Genomic DNA, 18,522 nt, shown 5'->3' with positions numbered 1-18,522 from the left:
GCTGCTAGTGCTGCATCGTTGGGTCACTTTGGAGACCCAGCGATGCAGCTGAAAGCTGCGGGCCGTCAGCCATGAGAAGTTTTGAGGGAGGTGGGCCAAGAAGAATCTTTGCTTTAGGGCCCATGAGCCTTTAGCTGTGCCCCTGGATGGAATTTTCAATTTAATCAAACTAATTTAACTAGAGTCTCCTCCCTACATAAGGACGTCTAGCCCCTCTCACCATGTGTTTTTTACAGGTCCTGTGGACTTGGATAAGATGGGTTTGCACTGCTTGTTTGCTTAGCGTTGTGTTACTTTTTTTCATTTGTTTTGCTGAACTTCCTAGATACCTGGGAGGTGTAGAAAGGTTGTTGTAATCCTATGCAATCTGAAGACTGCTGCTGCAACCTGTTATTAAAGGGAATGTGTTGCCAGCAAAACATGTTTTTTTTTTGTTTTTTTTAGTTAAACAATTAGTGTGTAGGTGATTAAACATTGTTCTAATTTTTTTTATTTTTTCCACGAGTCAGGAAATATTATAAATTGGATTCAATTTATAATATTTCCCAGCACTGGTCACTAGATGGAGCAATTCCCAAAATTGCAGCATTGCATGTGGTAAAGCAACCACATTGCTTTATGCTGCAAAATTCGGAAATAATCCCTCGCTCTAGTGAGCTCTCAGAATCCCCCCTCCTTTATCCTGGCTAGTGCCGGGAGAAACGAGGGGTTTGAACGGTCTAACCTCCTACACTGTGTGTCGCCATTTTTTGAGCTAACACACAGTGTAGAAGGTTTACATACACTAGTAAAACACACTGAAACACGAACATACATAGAAATCACTTACCTCTCCCTCCGGTCCGTCCGCTCCGTCTGCTGCCGCTGCTCCATGTGCACAAGTCCGGAAGCCGCGACCGGAAGTAGTAATCTTCAGCGTTTCTCAGATAAGAGTTTTCCAGAGAAAATGAGTATTTCTATGAAGAGGAAGCCTCTTCTTTTGTTTGATGTCTGCATTTAATCTGGACATAGCGCTACACTGCCTCATTGAGCGCAGCTATCACTTAGGTTTATACTTATTTTCTGTGAAACCAGATATGTATTTTTTATTTCTTGGTATAAATTTCTAATCCTTTACTTAGATGTCTTCAGCACGTCTGGCGACAGAGATTGGATGAAGCTCCTCAGCAGAAACAGTTGCCTGCTAGGGAAGGAGCAATATACTCAGACATATTGGAATATGTCTGCTGTGTAACAACGGTCTGTGTGCAACCCCAACTGTGGGTTTTAAAATAAAAACAACCTCCAATTGAAATCACAGTAGCTGCAGGGACTGTGATATTCCCCTTCCTGTAGCTATGAACTTATAAGTGCCAAGATTGTCGCCCTTGTGACCTTTCTGGTGAACCATCGCTACAAGATGAGGTTAATGGCCATTGTGAGTTAAATTTGCTTACCTTTGTGAGATTGCAGAAGCTATACAGCTTAAGGCCTGGCAAGTACCTGTATGGGACTGGTGATTTAAAGAGGCTCTGTCACCAGATTTTGCAACCCTATCTGTTATTGCAGCAGATAGGCGCTGCAATGTAGATTACAGTAACGTTTTTCTTTTTAAAAAAGGAGCATTTTTGGCCAAGTTATGACCATTTTTGTATTTATGCAAATGAGGCTTGCAAAAGTCCAAGTGGGCGTGTTTAAAGTAAAAGTCCAAGTGGGCGTGTATTATGTGCGTACATCGGGGCGTTTTTACTACTTTTACTAGCTGGGCGTTCTGACGAGAAGTATCATCCACTTCTCATCAGAACGCTCAGCTTCTGGCAGTGCAGACACAGCCGTGTTCTCAAGAGATCACGCTGTGACGTCACTCACTTCCTGCCCCAGGTCCTGCATCGTGTCGGACACATCGGCACCAGAGGCTACAGTTGATTCTGCAGCAGCATCAGCGTTTGCAGGTAAGTAGCTACATCGACTTACCTGCAAACGCCGATGCTGCTGCAGAATCAACTGTAGCCTCTGGTGCCGATGTGTCCTCGCTCGTCCGACACGATGCAGGACCTGTGAGTGACGTCACAGCGTGATCTCTCGAGAACACGCTGTGTGTCTGCACTGCCAGAAGCTGGGCGTTCTGAAGAGAAGTGGATGATACTTCTCGTCAGAACGCACAGCTAGTAAAAGTAGTAAAAACGCCCCGATGTACGCACATAATACACGCCCACTTGGACTTTTACTTTAAACACGCCCACTTGGACTTTTGCAAGCCTCACTTGCATAAATACAAAAATGGTCATAACTTGGCCAAAAATGCTGGTTTTTTAAAAATAAAAACGTTACTGTAATCTCCATTGCAGCGCCTATCTGCTGCAATAGCAGATAGGGGTTGCAAAATCTGGTGACAGAGCCTCTTTAAGGATTGTTCAAAAATCCATGCTGAGAGGAAAGAATCAGTCTTCTTTCTATCAGGAAGGTCTAAGCGTTGCCATGGGCAATGCCACAGTCAGTTAAGCATTGTAATATAAATTGTTGAATTCCATTTGGTCAGGGGACCAGGATGTTGACCAGGGGCAAGCACTAGTCCCCACCTCTAGGGGGTGTAGGGCATTCAAAGTGGATGAAGCTTTGGAAAACAGCTATGATGGCAGAGGAGGAAACATCTGAATATGGTCTGTTTCCTATGAATGGGCTACACTTAAGCAGTGAGGTCCTCCTCCAAAGATTTATAAGGCTGTCGCCTAGATTGTCCTGTTGTTCCTGCCGAGTTCAAGTCAAATCTTCAAGTGTGCATTTGAAGGGCCTACTTTGCTGCGCAGGGCCTGTGGCACAATTTATTATATTTCTGGCTACGTATAACAAGAATGCATCATAGGATGGGGGTCAGCAACCTTTGGCACACCAGCTGATGTGAAACTACAACTCCCAGTATTCCCTGACAGCCAAAGACTTTATTTTTTAAAATAAAATAAGAAAGCTAAGCCTGATCGCACATGTTGCACAGCTGTGGGCCTGGTGGGTGTCAGCATGGGAGATTGGCTGGGAATCCCTTAATCCATTGACTTCTGGAAATCTCCAGGGCTCAGCAAAAATGGATTCTGCAGATCAGAACAGAAGTTGGTATAGATGCCGGAGCTACATGTGATGATATCAGCAATTTGGCCCCTGACTACCTGGATAATACTATCCAAACAGGTAAGGTTGTCAGACAAGACTATGACCATATCTACCACTGGTGGACATTCTCTCTGGCTTAAATTCAGAGTCACAGTCAAGCTGATTAAAATTGTGGAGAGCTTCTCTGACAATAAGGGGTAATCATTATTGTAGTCATTTGAGGTAGACATAGACCCTTCAGTCATGGAAAAATTGCATCTGACGTCACAAAAGTCAATACCGAGGCAAATCAAGGTACCCTAGAAGGTTGTTAAGAGGCTCCATAGCCCTTAAGAAAGTCAATTAGGGTTACCGAGCAGTCTAGGGCTCTGCGTTAAGGTCGCAGTTGCCCCTGGAGGCGGTGATTCAGGTTCCATTCTCTGACTCCAGGAAGCCCAAATTCTGACACCAGATCCTTTCCTGTAGGGGGTGCCTCCAACTGTCTTCTGAAGCTGGCAAAGTATAGCGTATTTCCTGCGGTTGATGTCCAGCCGTTCCTCTGGGAGCATTTCCCGTACTACTCCTTTACACCAGGTCATCCTGGATGTCTCCTTTCTACAATTCCTAGAAAGGAAGATCCTAAAAAAGGTCCCCACTCCTGGGAGAGCAAGTGGAGTGTATTCTCCTGTAATTATAGCCCCTAAGCCTTTGAAAAAATGAAGGAAAGGTATCAACCTCCGATTCTTCAGAAAGAAGAAATTCAAATAGGAAACAATCAGATCTAAGAAAAGGATTTCATGGCCTCTCTGGACTTGAAGGATGCATACCTACACATTGCCATTTTTCTGCCTCTCAGAAAATATTTAAGAACAGCTGTGCAGATAAGAGGCAGTGTTAAGCACCCTGCAATTCACAGTTCAACTTTTCTAAGGTGGTGACCGCTATAGCTGTCTGTAAAAACACAGGGGATATCTGTGGTTCCATACCTGGATGATTCATTGGATGCTATATGTTACAGTGCAGAACTTGGTGTCTCAGAGCATTGAACTCTGCCAGGACCTGAAGAGGTTTAACCTGACAGTCTGAAGGTTGACAAGACCCTTTTATAATCTAAAAGGCTCGAATAGATTTTTTCAATTTAGTGCTCCATTCAAGGAGTGGATAGTTTTAACCTGCAGTTTAACAACATCCTACACTTCCAACAGGAAGGATTCGGAAAAGGACTGAGTCTATCGACCTGAAAGGTCCAAAATGAGTCCAGCATTCACGGGCCCTGCTGTTCTCTCGTTTGACAAGCGGACAAACAAGAGAACAGCAGGGACCGCTCATGTGCATTACTGGCTGTATAACAGAACAGCCCATACACGGCACGTCACTAGTGACGTGTCGTATACCAGGAAGAAATTTTGTACAGTTTGACCACGTAACAGGTATACGGCTGATAAACACAGCAGGCAAAGAGAGTGACGTCACCAGTCATGTGCCACACGGCAGCATCGGAAAACGGGGCCAATTTTGAAACTGTAAGTACATTACAAATGTAAGCACATTTCCAGATTAAAAGCACTGACTCATAAATAGTTTTAACTCGGAAAAGCCCTTTAATATTTATCAACCATTGTAGGCCGAATTTTTGGTTCTCCGAGGAGACGGCTCTTGAGCGATAACTTTGAGTTCCACCAGTCAAGAGGGCCCTTCCTATGGGGCTTCTTTTTGCTAAATCCCCATTATTGTGCTGCTGTAGGACGTAAGGGTAGTGTAGATTTCTAACGTTAATCTGTTTTCCCTTAGTCCTAACAGAAGCACAAGCTTACCGCCCTAATTAAGGCTACTACTTTATAATAAACATATGGTAGGAGGTGCTAGATGTCCTTATGTAGGGAGGAGACTCTAGTTAATTAGTTTGGTTAAATTAAAAATTCTTTCTGTCCTACCAGTTCAGAGGGGCAGAAATACCCACATTATTGTGCTGCTGTTAGGAATAAGCGAAAAAAAAGATTAACGTTTGAAATCTACACTACCATAGAAATATTTGCAATGCACTATATTTTTTAATGTATGCAAAATCCAAAATAACCTCATGACAATTACAATTTAGTCAGAATCAATTTGTACACTAAGTAAGTTGGAAATATAAAATATTACCTTTGTGGCACATGAACATTCTTAGAAGCTGATATATTATTAAAGGGCAGCTAAACACTCATAGTGACATGTCGGATGTTTTGGTGGGGGTACGTGCACTGAGACCCGAACCAGTCGCTAATACGAAGTGGCAGAAGTGCTCATGTGTACGCTCAACCATCTCGTTTCTGTTCGGCTTTTTCTGGAAACCGATATATTGCAGTATGGGCTCATAGACTTTCTATTGAGCCCGTACTCCGCTACATTGATCTCAGTGCTCAGACCCCACCAATCAAAACTTCTGACATGTCGCTATGACATGTCAGAAGTTTGTTGAACATTTAGTTACCCTTTAACCTAAAGGTTCAATCTCAATGCAAGGCCGCAGAACCATTCCCATTCCATTTTGTATGATGTGTCAGTAAGGCCCTGCATTCTGCCCTAGAAGCAATGTGGCATGCGATGGAGCACGTCATTAACTGCTGAGTAACCCCATATAAAATTGAAGACATAGAGATACAGATTTGGCCCGCAGTAGACTTTGGGCATTGAATTACAGATCTGTACAACAGGGATCCATAAGGCAGCCATATACATCTTTGTGTCAGTCCCCTAGCCAAGATGTTCCATTTATGACTCAAAAGTATATTGCTGCTTAAAAAAGTCTCGCTAATGCCCCTTAAGCAGAATTACATTTATACCTATAATACTTCTAGCTCTGCTATAAAGGGGATATCTATATATTTTAGATAAATTAATGCAAACTAGTGGAACGTCAATCTCAGCAATTGTACATATTAGTTCTACTATACTTTCTCAAAAGAATGTGAGTAATTAAAACTAGAGACAGATGAGCTTAAACGGTAACTACATTTTCAATATACTCCTGACATGTTGTAGTAACATGTCATAAGTTTTAATAGGAGAGTGTGAGCACTGAGACCCCCACCGATCACTAAAGCAAAGGGGCAAAAGCGCTCGGGTGAGCGCTGAACCACTTAGTTTCTGATCGGCTTTTCTTTGAAAGCCAAGCAATTGGAATACGGGCTCAATAGAAAGTCTATGAGCCCGTACACCAATTGCTCAGCTTTCCGAGAAAAGATGATTAGAAACCAAGCCACTCATCGCTCACCCGAGCGCTTCTGCCACTTTGTTTTAGGGATCGGTGGGGGTCCCAGGGCTCAGACCATCACCGGTCAAAACTTCTGACATGTCACAATGACATGTCCGAAGTTTTTGGAACCTTTAGTTAATTACTAAGGGCTCATGGAAGCACAGATCAATGTCTGCTTAAGGAACCAAAGAAAATGAAAGCATGCAGATTTTGCATTGCAGTAAAGCAGATAAAGGGTAGTCCCAATCTACAACAGCCTAGGAAAATACTTCTAAACCTAAAAAATAACATTTTGTCGGTTGAGGCTATTAAATAGAGTGTGAAGAAGGATTTTTTTTTTTTAATATGTCAGATTGCGTTGTAAAGTCTCACAAAGTATATTGATCCCTAAATAAAATTATGCTGAGCTGATCTAGTGACAAGCAAAAAGAGTTATATTTGGTACCGGAAAAACAAAAAAGGGGTTGCCCACTTTGAACAATCCTTTTAGTTACAAGGGCTCCTTGACGATAAGCTGATCACAAGATGTAACACTACTAAAATGCCTTGGCAGCAAGTGTTTAATTCCAATGCAGTGTCACCAGAGGGAAAATAAAGTATTACACAAGTCCAATTGACGAAGCTGTACATCTAGAAAGAGTTGATCTTCATATCCACTCTTCTCTTTGGCTAATAGATAAGGTTCCTTAACCCCTTCCCGACCACCCCACGTAGATTAACGGGCTGAAGCACTGGTCCTTGTGCCTGCAGCCCGTTAATCTACGTGTGCTCCTAACAGAGCACACAGGCGCTCCCCGCAGCCCGGCATCTCCCAGTACAGGCTGCTACAAGCAGCCTTAGTACTGGGGAAAAACATCGGGTCGGATCACAGCGGTGATCCGAACCGATTAACCCCTTAAATGCGGCAGTCAATAGCGACCACCGCATTTAAGGTGTTACAACAATATCGGCACCCCGCTACGCGATTGTTGTAACAAAGACTTTCACTCTGCCATCTATGGAAGGCAATTAGATATGCCCCCTGTCAGTGTGAAACTGACAGGTATAATACCCTGCAATACATAAGTATTGCAGGGTATTATAAAAACGATCCAACAATTGGATCTCCAAGTCCCTAGTGGGATTAAAAAAGTAAAAAAAAGTTCCAAAAAAATGTACAAAAGTAAAAAAGTTAAATTTCAAAATAATAAAATTAAAAATCGTCCTTTTTCCATTATAAAGTCCTTTATTATCAGAAAAAAATGAAAAAAATAAATCAACTATGCATAATTGGTATTGCCGCGTCCGTAACGGCCTGAACTTTAAAAATATAATGTCATTTATCCCGCACGGTGACCGCCATAAAAAAATAGTAAAAAAACGCTACCAGAATCGCTATTTTTAGTCACTTCAGCTCCCAAAAAATGTAATACATAGGGATTAAAAAGTCGCATGTACTAAAAAATGGTACCAATAAAATCTACAGTTTGTTCCGCAAAAAACAAGTCCTCACACAGCTTTCTTGATGGAAAAATAAAAAAGTTGTGGCTCTTTGAATATGGCGACACAAAAATCGTGATTTTATCGTGCAAACACCGTAAAACATAAAAAAGCTATATACATATGGTATCGCCGTAATTGCATCGACCCACAGAATAAACTAAATATGTCATTTATAATGCACAATGAACACCGTAAAAAAAAAAAAAGTAAAAAACAATAGAAGTTTTCACAGCCTAATTCAGCAAAAAAAAGCTATGGGATCAAAATGCTCACTATACCCGAGATAAATTATTTCTAGGGCAGTAGTTTCCAAAATGAGGTCACTTCTGGGGGATGTCCACTGATTTGGTCCCGCAGGGGCTTTGCAAATGCGATATGACACCCGAAAACCAATCCAGCAAACTTGAGCTCCAAAAGCCAAATAGCGCTCCTTCCCTTCTGAGCTCCGCCGTGTGTCAAAACAGCAGATTCTTACCACATATGGGGTATTGCCATAATCAGTAGAAATAGCTTTACAAATCTTGGGGTGCTTTTTCTTCTTTTTTCCTTGTAAAGTTAATAACGTCTAAGTTTTATTGGAAAAAATTTAGATTTTCATTTTTACGGACGAATTCCACTAAATTCAGCAAAAAACCTGTGGGGTTAAAATGCTCACTATATCCCTTGATAAATTCCTTGAGGGGAGTAGTTTGCCAAATGGTGTCTTTTTGGTGGTGTTTCCACTATTTTGGCCCCACAAGACCTCTTCAAACCTGACATGGTGCCTAAAATATATTCTAATAAAAAGGAGGCCCCAAAATCCTCTAGGTGCTCCTTTGTTTCTGAGGCCTGTATTTCAGTCCATTAGCACACTAGGGCCACATGTGGGATATTTCTAAAAACTGCAGAATCTGGGCAATAAATATTGAGTTGCGTTTCCCTGGTAAAACCTTTTTTTGTTACAGAAAAAAATTGATTAAAATTAATTTGCTGACAAAAAAAAATACATTTGTAAATTTCCCCTCTACATTGCTTTAATTCCTGTGAAACACCTAAAGGGTTAAGAAACTTTCTAAATGCTGTTTTGAAAACTTTGAAGGGTGCAGTTTTTAAAATTGAATGACTTATGGGTTTTCTATTATATAAGGCCCTCAAAGCCACTTCAGAAGTTCTAAGCCTTGTAACGTCCTAGAGAAAAAAAAGGATGTTCAAAAAACGATGCCAACATAAAGTAGACATATGGGGAATGTTAATTAGTAACTATTTTGTGTGGTATTGCTATCTGTTTTAGAAGCAGATACATTTAAATTTTGAAAAAAGCTAATTATTGCACATTTTCCAAAGTTTGGTGTTTTTCACAAACAAATACTGAACTTATTGATCAAAATTTTCCACTAACTTAAAGTACAGTATGTCATGAGAAAACAATCTCATAATCCCTTGGATAGGTAAAAGCATTCCCAAGTTATTACCACATAAGTTGACACATGTCAGATTTTGAAAAAATCGTCTGCGTCCACAAGGCCAAAACAGGCTCAGTCCTGAAGGGGTTAATATGGGACCCTTATCCATTATTTCAGAATTCCTTAATACAGTATTTGATAGATTTTCTAAACTAGACAACCCTTTTAAGATATGTGTAATACTGAAAAGAACATTTTAATGCATAGTCCAAAAGCTCTGGTCCTGGAAGATGTATAGTGGGAGCCTTTTGCAGGAAACTAATCTAAGGCCCCATGCACACGACCGTAAAAAACCTCCGTTTTTGCGGACCGCAATTGCGGTCCGCAAAAACGGACCCATTCACTTTCATTGAACGCGGACACCTTTCCGTAGCACTACTGAAGGGTGTCCGTGCCGCGGAAATATTCCGGGAATTATGGAACATGTCCGTTCTTTCGCATTTTGCGGACCGTTCTCCCATGCTTTGTATGGGAGCACGGCCCGAAAATGCGGCTGTCAGTCGGCGGCCGGCCGTGCCCGCAATCGCTGGCCGTGATTGCGGGCACGGTCGTGTGCATGGGGCCTAACCCTCTACTGTGTAGGTTAGTGCCTCAGTCTTATGACAGAGGTAAATGAGGTAATATCCTATTTTAAAATGTTACTATATGACAATATTCGGTGGCAGCAATATTATGCTGAAAATACCTAATGGAAAAAAAATTTATGAAATTAGCCAGTGAAATTAAAAAAATTAAAAATAATATGTATTTCTGCTGGAGAAAACATGTTCCCTGTATTCTTAAATAAATAAATCCCAATGAAACCTACTAAAACCAATTCTATAGGGAAAAGCTCTGTAAATGTCCATTATTAGCAGCTGTGGTTGATTTTTTAATGGAAACCAAACCATAAAAAAAAAATTCAGATCAGCCTGAGAAAATAATTAAATGTTATTCTTGGCAACTGTAACTAATCGTTTGGTTGCCATGGCAGGCCAGCAATAGAAAAGAGAAGAAACAACTCAACAGTGATAGACAGTAAATAACAGAAAAAATAAAGTGAACTGGGATATCTTTCAGCCATCCCACTCCGAATCCGAATCTTAGACCATGGCCACAAAGTCACATCAATATAACGTATGTACACTAAATGGCCAAAAGTTTTGGGACACACCTCTAAATAATTGAAATCAGGTATTTAATTTAGTCCCATTACCACAGGGGTATAAAATCCAGCACCTAGCCATGCAGTCTGCCTTTACAAACCTTTGTGAAAGAAGGGTCGTTCTACAAAGCTCAGTGAATTCCAGAGTGGTACTGTAATAGGATGCCACCGTTTCAACAACTCAGTTTGTGAAATTTCTTTCACCCTGGATATTTCACGATCAACTGTGAGTGGTATTATAACAAGGTGGAAGCGTTTAGGAATCACAGCAAGTCAGCCACGAAGTGGCAGACCATGTAAAGTTACAGTGCATATAAGTCGCCAACGGTCTGCAACTCAATAACTGCAGAGTTCAAAACCTCCTCTGGCATTAACATATGTTCATGGCATTGGTCTCCATGGCCGAGAGTAGCTGCATGCAAGACTTACATCACCAAGCACAATGCCAAGCGTGGTGTAGAGCACGCCGTCACTGGACTGAGGAGCAATAGAAACGTGTTGTGGAGTGAAAAATCACACTTCTCTATCTGGCAATCTGATGGACTAGTCTGGGTTTGGTGAATGCCAGGAGAACGTTACCTGAGCGTTACCTAGAAAACCTTACCAGAAGAGAGGAAGCTGTTTTAGCTGCAAATGGGGAATCAACTCCATTTTAATACCTATGGATTTAGAATGGGATATCATAAAAGCTCCTGTAGGGGTAATGTCTACGTGACTTAATACGTTTATTTATATAGTGTATATAGATATAGAAAGATAGAGATAGAGATATATAGTAGTGCTATTCACTATTCAACTAATAGTCCCATAAAGACAATTAAAATAGTGCTGGTGTAATAAATGGCAATGTAATACTAGCAAATCTACTCTCATAAAATAATATTATCCATAGTGCTCAGATAGCATCATTGTCAAGTATTAATACCAAGCATAGTAATAATATAAAAATACAAACCATAATAACCATAAAATAGTACCAGGCATATAACTGCACCATGCATATAACTGCACCAGGCACAGTGTGCATAAAATATATTAAATAAAGTACAGGCTGGACCCGGCAGAATGCCATAGGGGGAGGTCACCATGATCAGGGATGTTAAGGAGTTAAGGAGTTAGGGGGGGTGGTTAGGAGGGGGCGTATGTAAGTGGGGCAAGGTCAGGTTACTTAAGGGTAGGAGAGAGGAAGGACGCCACCATCTTTAGTAACAGCACAGGGAAGCTTGTCCCACCCTCCCTCCCAAAATGTTGTGTTCGTCTGTGTTGGTTTTTTGGTATTTCGCTTTGTTGCTCGTTGTTTTTGTTTTTCCGCAGGTACCGGAGGATGCTGTGGAACAGTTTTGCAATGTTGCAGCAGTTGTATGGCGGATTGGGGGTCCTTGGAGTTGGTGGTAAATTACTGTGGGGGGGGGGATTCATAGGGGGTATGGTCCCTCCCCAATTTATTATGGTTGGTAGTCTGGTCAATTTGGGCTCCTGCTGGGTGGTGTCCCGGGGAGTGGTCAATTTGGGCCCCTGCTGGGTGGTGTCCCGGGGAGTGGTTGCGGTTGAGGTCAGCTAACTGCAGGTATAACGGTGCCCCTGAGCCAGTAGGGTGACAGCTGGGAGTAAAATACGATGCAGGTGGGCTGTTTCGTGACAGACTTTTGTAGCTCCAAGGACTCCCCTTCCATTGTTATGATTATTATTTGTAAATTGTTGTTCTTGATGTTTGTTTGTAAATAAAATGGCTGCTGTGGCCAAATTTATCCAACCCAAGTGTTTGAGTCTTATTAGAGGGACGGGAGGGGGGGGGGGTTTGGAAAAGGTATGGCCATTAATGGGGAAGGTGAGTAGGTGAAGCCACATGCCCCCGGTAGGAGTGTACGCACTCTACAGTCCCCTGATCATGTATAATATGATAGTATCTTATTTATATAATATTGTCATTCGATGTGAATATATAATAGTATCAGTTCTAGTACATTTATTACAGTATAAGCAGTAGTGCATGTTTAATGTATCTGTATCTATAAATAGCATCCATCAGTATTATTCTAATTGCCTCCTGATGTGTGTATTAATAGTCCTATTTTAATAGCCGATTGGTGTCTGTAGCTATTCATCGGTATAGCACCAATAGAGAAACTGCATGATTAACCCATAGGAATAAAAGTAACATGAATTTTATTGGTATACATTAAAAGCCAAATACAAATAGTATAAAAAAAAACACAGTACAAATCACATAAAAGACAATGGTGAATATGCCGGGCAAAAAATATTCTCGCAAACAAAAGGGAAAAGAAGTGTTCAAAACCACGAGACACAGTTAAATAAATGAAATCAGCAAATCAAAATAGATGAAGCAATAAAGTGCATATAGTATAGGATACAGGGTAAATAACCTGGTATTCCTGAATGAATAAAGAGGGATAAATCAATATTCAGGAGGCAAGTGTCCTAGACCAGTGACCATGCATACCCACCCAACCCGATGCGCATTTCTCTCAGAAAGCTTAGTCTGGGGTGAGACAAGCATTAATATTGCTTTGGGTAGATTTTTACTTTGGTACTCTAACATCTTTTACCAGTGTCTTCTTAGTGTGAATTTATGAACACTGACCTTACCTGATTCTAGTAATGTGGGTAGCTCTATGGAAGTTCTTCAGCTCCTGGTTGAAATACTGCTTCACCTCTGGAGTAATTTTAGCAAACTGGCTACACGGGGAACAGTTTAGCATTGTTACGATTTATCTCCATTGGAGATGAGTGCCTCCACTGTGGTTTTTTATGACTTTGTAATCCCTTCCAAACTTAGTGCTGACTTCCTTAATGTGGGTTTACATAGGCAGATTCTGCCCATAACAAGCGCCGATCATCAATATAATATGTTGATTGGCGCTGGTGAAATGGCCCTTTTACACAAGCTGATGCTATACTGTATGGGAATGAACAATCATTAATTTGATAATTTGCTCCTCATCAGTTTGCATCACTGTCAGCAACACATCCTCTGCTTACACGTGCAGATGTGCTGCGGACAATGATGATTTTATAGGCTGCATAATCTATGTGATCAGCTGAAAGACAAGCATTTGCTCGTATGCCGGCCGATCGCAGCCGTGTTTACAGAGGACAATAATTAACCGAACAAGTGTTCTTTGGAATGCTCGCTTCTGATTATTGGCCCTTTGTAAATGGTCCTTAAAGGTCCTATTGCACAGCCCGATATGGGCCTGTGAAAACGAGCGCCAATCAACGAGGCAGCTCGTTGATCGTTGCTCGTTCACAAGGAGCTTTGATTGGTTATGTATGGATGCATGGCCAGCCTTTGGTGTGTGCGACCTGTGCCATCGCACAGGGCTCATCACTCCAGCAGGTGGAAGGGGGCACTGTGCTGGCTCCCTTCCCCTGCTTGTGTTTCTGAAGTGCCCGGTCCCGGCGACTCTCCAGCTGACTTTCCGCCCAGGTGCTCCTTCTCTGCTCTCGGTGGCGTAACTACTGCCGTAGCAGCCAAAGCATGTAATGACCCGCCTACCGGCTTGGGCCCCCCGCCCACCGGCACTAGCCCCCCCATGCCTGGTGGCGTCGCTAGTAGTCGCTATGGCTGCTACAGTGGTAGCGAAGCTACATTCAATAGTATATGTGTCCTTAGGATGCAGATACTACTGCTTTGCCATTTACTAGACTACAGTAAATGGCCCTGCGCAGGCTGGCATGATGATCTCACTGGAACACGCCGTACTACGCAAGGATCCTGTCGGTGTTGTGGAGCAGCTCCGTCCATCACATGAATGGGGCCTAGGTGAGTATAATATTTTGTTTTATTTGTTTGGGGGGTACTGTCTACAAGGGGAAGGTGGGGGGGTTTATAACACTGTCTACAAGGGGGAGGTGGGGGCTGTATAGCACTGTCTACAAGGGGAGGTAGGGGCTGAATGGCCCACTCTACAAGTGGGAGGTGGGGGGCTGTATGGCACTGTCTACAAGGGGGAAGTCAGGGCCTGTATGGCACTATTTACAAGGTGGAGGTGGTGGGCTGTATGGCACTGTCTACAAGGGAGAGGTGGGGGGCTGTATGACACTGTCTACAAGGGGAGGTGGGGGGCTGTATGGCATTATCTACAAAGGAGAGGTGGGCGGCACTGTCTGCAAGGGAGAGGTGGGGGGCTGTATGGCCCTATATACAAGGGGGAGATGGGGGCTGTATGGCACTATCTACAGGGGGCACTATCTACAATGGGGGGGGGCTGTGTGTGGCACCCCAGCGAGGGGGGACATTATACTGTGTGGGGCCCACTAAGGGGACATTATGCTGTGTAAGGGCACTACAGGGTGGAATATACTATATTTGGCACTTAAGGGGAATTATACTGTGTGGGCACAATTAGAGGACAAAATACTGTGTGCTTAAAGGGGTTATAATATATTAGATTATTAAATATTATTATTATACTGTATGGGGCAGCTATGGGGTCATTATACTGTATGGGGGAACTAAAGGGGCATTATACTCTGTGAGAGGCACTAAAGGGGCTTTATATTGTATGGGGGGCAATATACTGTGTGGGGGAACTTAGGAGACATTATACTGTGGGGGGCACATAAGGGGGCATTACACTGTTCAAAGGCACTAAAAATGGCATTATACTGTGGGGGGCATTATACTTTTTTATGGGGCATTTCTTTTATGATGGGGTGGGGCGCCAAAAGAAAATTTCGCACAAGGTGTCATCTATCCCAAGGCCGGCCCTGTATTGATGACCCCCTGAAGGCACTTGTGTAATGCATCTACAGTGATAAGACTGATGTGATATTTTGTCTGTCTTATTTATTTATTTATGTTTTGTTTGACCTTTTTTCTTATTTGTCTTGTTGTAAGTAAAGGAAAGAATAAAGAAAATAATTTTAAAAAAAATGTATGGGTGATCGTTGGACGATAGTTTGTCCGCATACATTTCCATCATGTCACTTTACACAGGGAGATGTGCTGACAATATGATAATATTTCTTGCTGTATAAACGAGCAAATCAGCCGCTGAACGATCATTTGCTCGTTCATCGGCTGATCGTTGCCCTGATTACACAGGGCAATGATTTGGAACGGGCGCTCATATGAACGCTCGTTTGCCCGGTCATTGATCCGTGTAAAAGGGCTCTTAGGTCCTGAAGCACACTTCAATGAAATGTTTCAGTATGCTATCAGTTTTTTTAACGGGTAGCACACTGACCCATTCATTCATCCGTTTTTTTAACGGAACAGTGTGGCCGTTCCACCAAGAATAGAACAGGTCCTGTTCCTGTCTGTTTTTTGCAGATTAGTCTCGGCCATTCTATTAATTTGGTCTGTTAAAACAATGGACTGCACACAGAAGCCATCCATGTGCGGTCCGTGTTTTGCGGTTGTATATATGGCAAACGATGTGTGCTTGAGACCTTACTCTTATTGCACATACACATGCAGATTTGTTACAGAAACTTCTTCGACTGTCTCATTCTTCTGAATGCAGTTACTAGAAGTCCAAAGACATGGCGCAGAGACAACCCCATTCAGATGAAGTCAACCATCTAGAAGGGGAAAATGCCTCTGTACAGCACTGTACTTTACATATTATGGCAGTGAGCCAATTTATACAAAATAAGAAACATATGACAAATATTTAACACAAAGGCATTACCAGTAATTGCAGTTGTCTTTCCGTATTGATTTATCTTCATAATAGGATTCATCTTTAAAGCATCCTGTCAATAAAACATATATCATTCATAATAGAAAATATAAAATTTTTAATATTAAAGTTTACATTTTTTGGCAACATTTTTTTTTTTTACCGTAACACAGAAGGTGCTAACAGAGAAACACTACTCAATATTTATTTCCCTAATTCTGCAGTTTTTAGAAATATCCCATATGTGGCCCTAGTGTGCTCCTTGACTGCAACACAAGCCTCAGAAATGAAGGAGCACATGGAATTTCGGGCCTCCTCTTTAGCTCTCAGGCGCCATTTCAGGTTTGAAGAGGTGTAAGAAACACCCCCCAAAAAAAAACATTTTGGAAACTACACCCCTTATGGAATTTATCTAGGGGTGCAGTGAGTATTTAGACCCCATAAATTTTATTAGATTTCGACCATGAAAATGAAAATCTATATTTTTCCAAATAAAATGCAGTTTTAACCTCAAATTTTTTTTATATCCAAAAGGAATAATAAAAAAAAAAAAACAACATTTGTAAGGCAATATCTCCCGAGTACAGAAATACCTCTATATGTGGTCATAAACGGATGTTTGGACACCCGGCAGGGCTCAGAAGAGAAGGAACGCTATTTTGCTTTTGGAGCTCAAATTCTGCTGGAATGGTTTGCGGGCGCAATGTTGCATTTGCAAAGCACCTGAGCACCCAAAAGAGTGGAAGCCCCCAAAAAGTATATTTGACCAACAAACATGTTCTCGCTGGTTAGTGCCCTACTGTCATCCTTTCTGACTGTTTGCCCAATCAGTGTTTTAGAGAGACCTCTATGGTTTTTGTGCATGGTACCGCATGTTGTAGTACTTCTGGAGGAGAGGCACTTAAGTGCTTGTATAGAAGTTATCCATGAATAAGTGGCAACCCTGGTCCAGCAGTGATTGCACCCAATTCCAACTAATCCTACACAGCACCAATCACCAGCATAACATTGTGCCCTGTGGCACAGTAATTGTCTTTTAAGAAAATGCTGTGATTGCTCAGTCTGAGTTGACTGGCAATTGCAGCGATTGGCGATGGCGCATGGAACATGATGTTTGTATAATCACTCCATTGTCGTACTTCAGTACACCATTTTTATCAAACAATCGACAATTAACGGTATCTTCAAATAAAGGACCTATTACAGGATATGGGCCGTGAAAACAAGTGCCAATCAATGAGGCAGCTCTTGATTGGCGATCCTTTGCTCCTTTCACAAGGAGCAATGCTTGGTTATGTATGGTGACGAACGCCATACAAGGTGGCAGCCACCATACTGCCACCATGCTGCCTAAAATCGACTATTTATCGCAGCATTCAAAAAGTCATGTATATTTTCTGCTGTACTGCAGCACTCCTGCTCATAAATTAAGCATTTTCAATATCTGGCAACAGACGCTTGAGATCAACCAGTTGAATAACTGCAGTGAATTAAAGCATGTACTGTATGTATTCACCTTTGGATATGATACAAACATTCTGAAATGTGTTGTTTACTGATATGCCAAGTCATCTTCTAGCCTATGTGTGCTTTTTATGTGAACTTTACTGCAGTTTCTTTGTTTCTATATATAATGTAACTAAAAAAAGAAAAAAAAAACGTACTTTATGTTTATCTAGACAACGCACATATTTTTTTTACACCTGAGGGAAAAGCAACCGCAGTGACTATAAAGCGAACTTCAATGACAAAGGGTGTGTCATTACCTTACCATTTTTATCAGAGGATACGGGGAACAAAGTGAAGGGGACTTTCGTTGTTGAAGGCTCTTTTAAATTCTGTCCAATGCAAGTGATCCAGAAGTCTGGGCAGCAGTCGACATGTCCCAATGGTGCCTGGTCACAAAAAGTGTCACAGTAACATGTTGCATTTTTCCCAAGGTAAACTAGGTTGCAGTCATCATTTCTACTGTCACAACAGCCAGTTTTAGTGCAGTAACTTTCTATATCCAGCGATCTTTTTGCTCTGGAATTCTTTAACAGCTTATTCTCTTCTGCAGAATATAGGTTTTCCATGAGGCGTCTTTTGGAAAAAACTTCTCCAAAATAAAAAAATATTAGGCATAGTAAATAAATATAATACGCACGGCCCATCTTTACTAAGGAAGTAGATGTTCACCATATGAACTGGAATTTAAATAGAGATTAACATACAGTCTTATTGAATGTGAACTTTGTTAGGTAATTTTGATTAACAATTAACTAGTGTTATCAAGCAATCAGCTACAAAATGTGAAAAAGCTATTAAAATGTGCAAACACAATTATATGGCATAATCTCTGCATTGCAATAGACTTTGAACCTCTAATTGTTACTATAAAATAACTTGTTCAATCGTACATCATTCTTAAAACGTACAAATCTATATACAATGATATAGATTTGTACTGAATGGAAGAAAGTTTTCTGTTGACTTCAACATTGTAAGTAACATCTGCCAAAT

General features: G+C 41.5%; 1 protein-coding gene across 1 annotated transcript in view; it reads right to left on the bottom strand.

Annotated features, from left to right (window-relative positions):
- The window catches only part of TINAG (tubulointerstitial nephritis antigen), a 101,995-nt gene extending 83,822 nt beyond the window's left edge, over window positions 1–18,173 (bottom strand). The window contains exons 1-2 of the mRNA XM_075863680.1: window positions 17,792–18,173; window positions 16,030–16,093 (exon numbers count right to left, since the gene is read on the bottom strand). Coding sequence (XP_075719795.1) covers window positions 16,030–16,093; window positions 17,792–18,173 — 446 coding nt within the window. The remainder of the gene's footprint in view (window positions 1–16,029; window positions 16,094–17,791) is intronic.
- Window positions 18,174–18,522: the final 349 nt, after the last annotated feature.

The sequence above is a fragment of the Rhinoderma darwinii genome, chromosome 4 (genome assembly GCF_050947455.1).
Source record: "Rhinoderma darwinii isolate aRhiDar2 chromosome 4, aRhiDar2.hap1, whole genome shotgun sequence".
Classification (NCBI taxonomy): Eukaryota; Metazoa; Chordata; class Amphibia; order Anura; family Rhinodermatidae; genus Rhinoderma; species Rhinoderma darwinii.
This window is presented reverse-complemented; position numbering and strand designations above follow the sequence as displayed.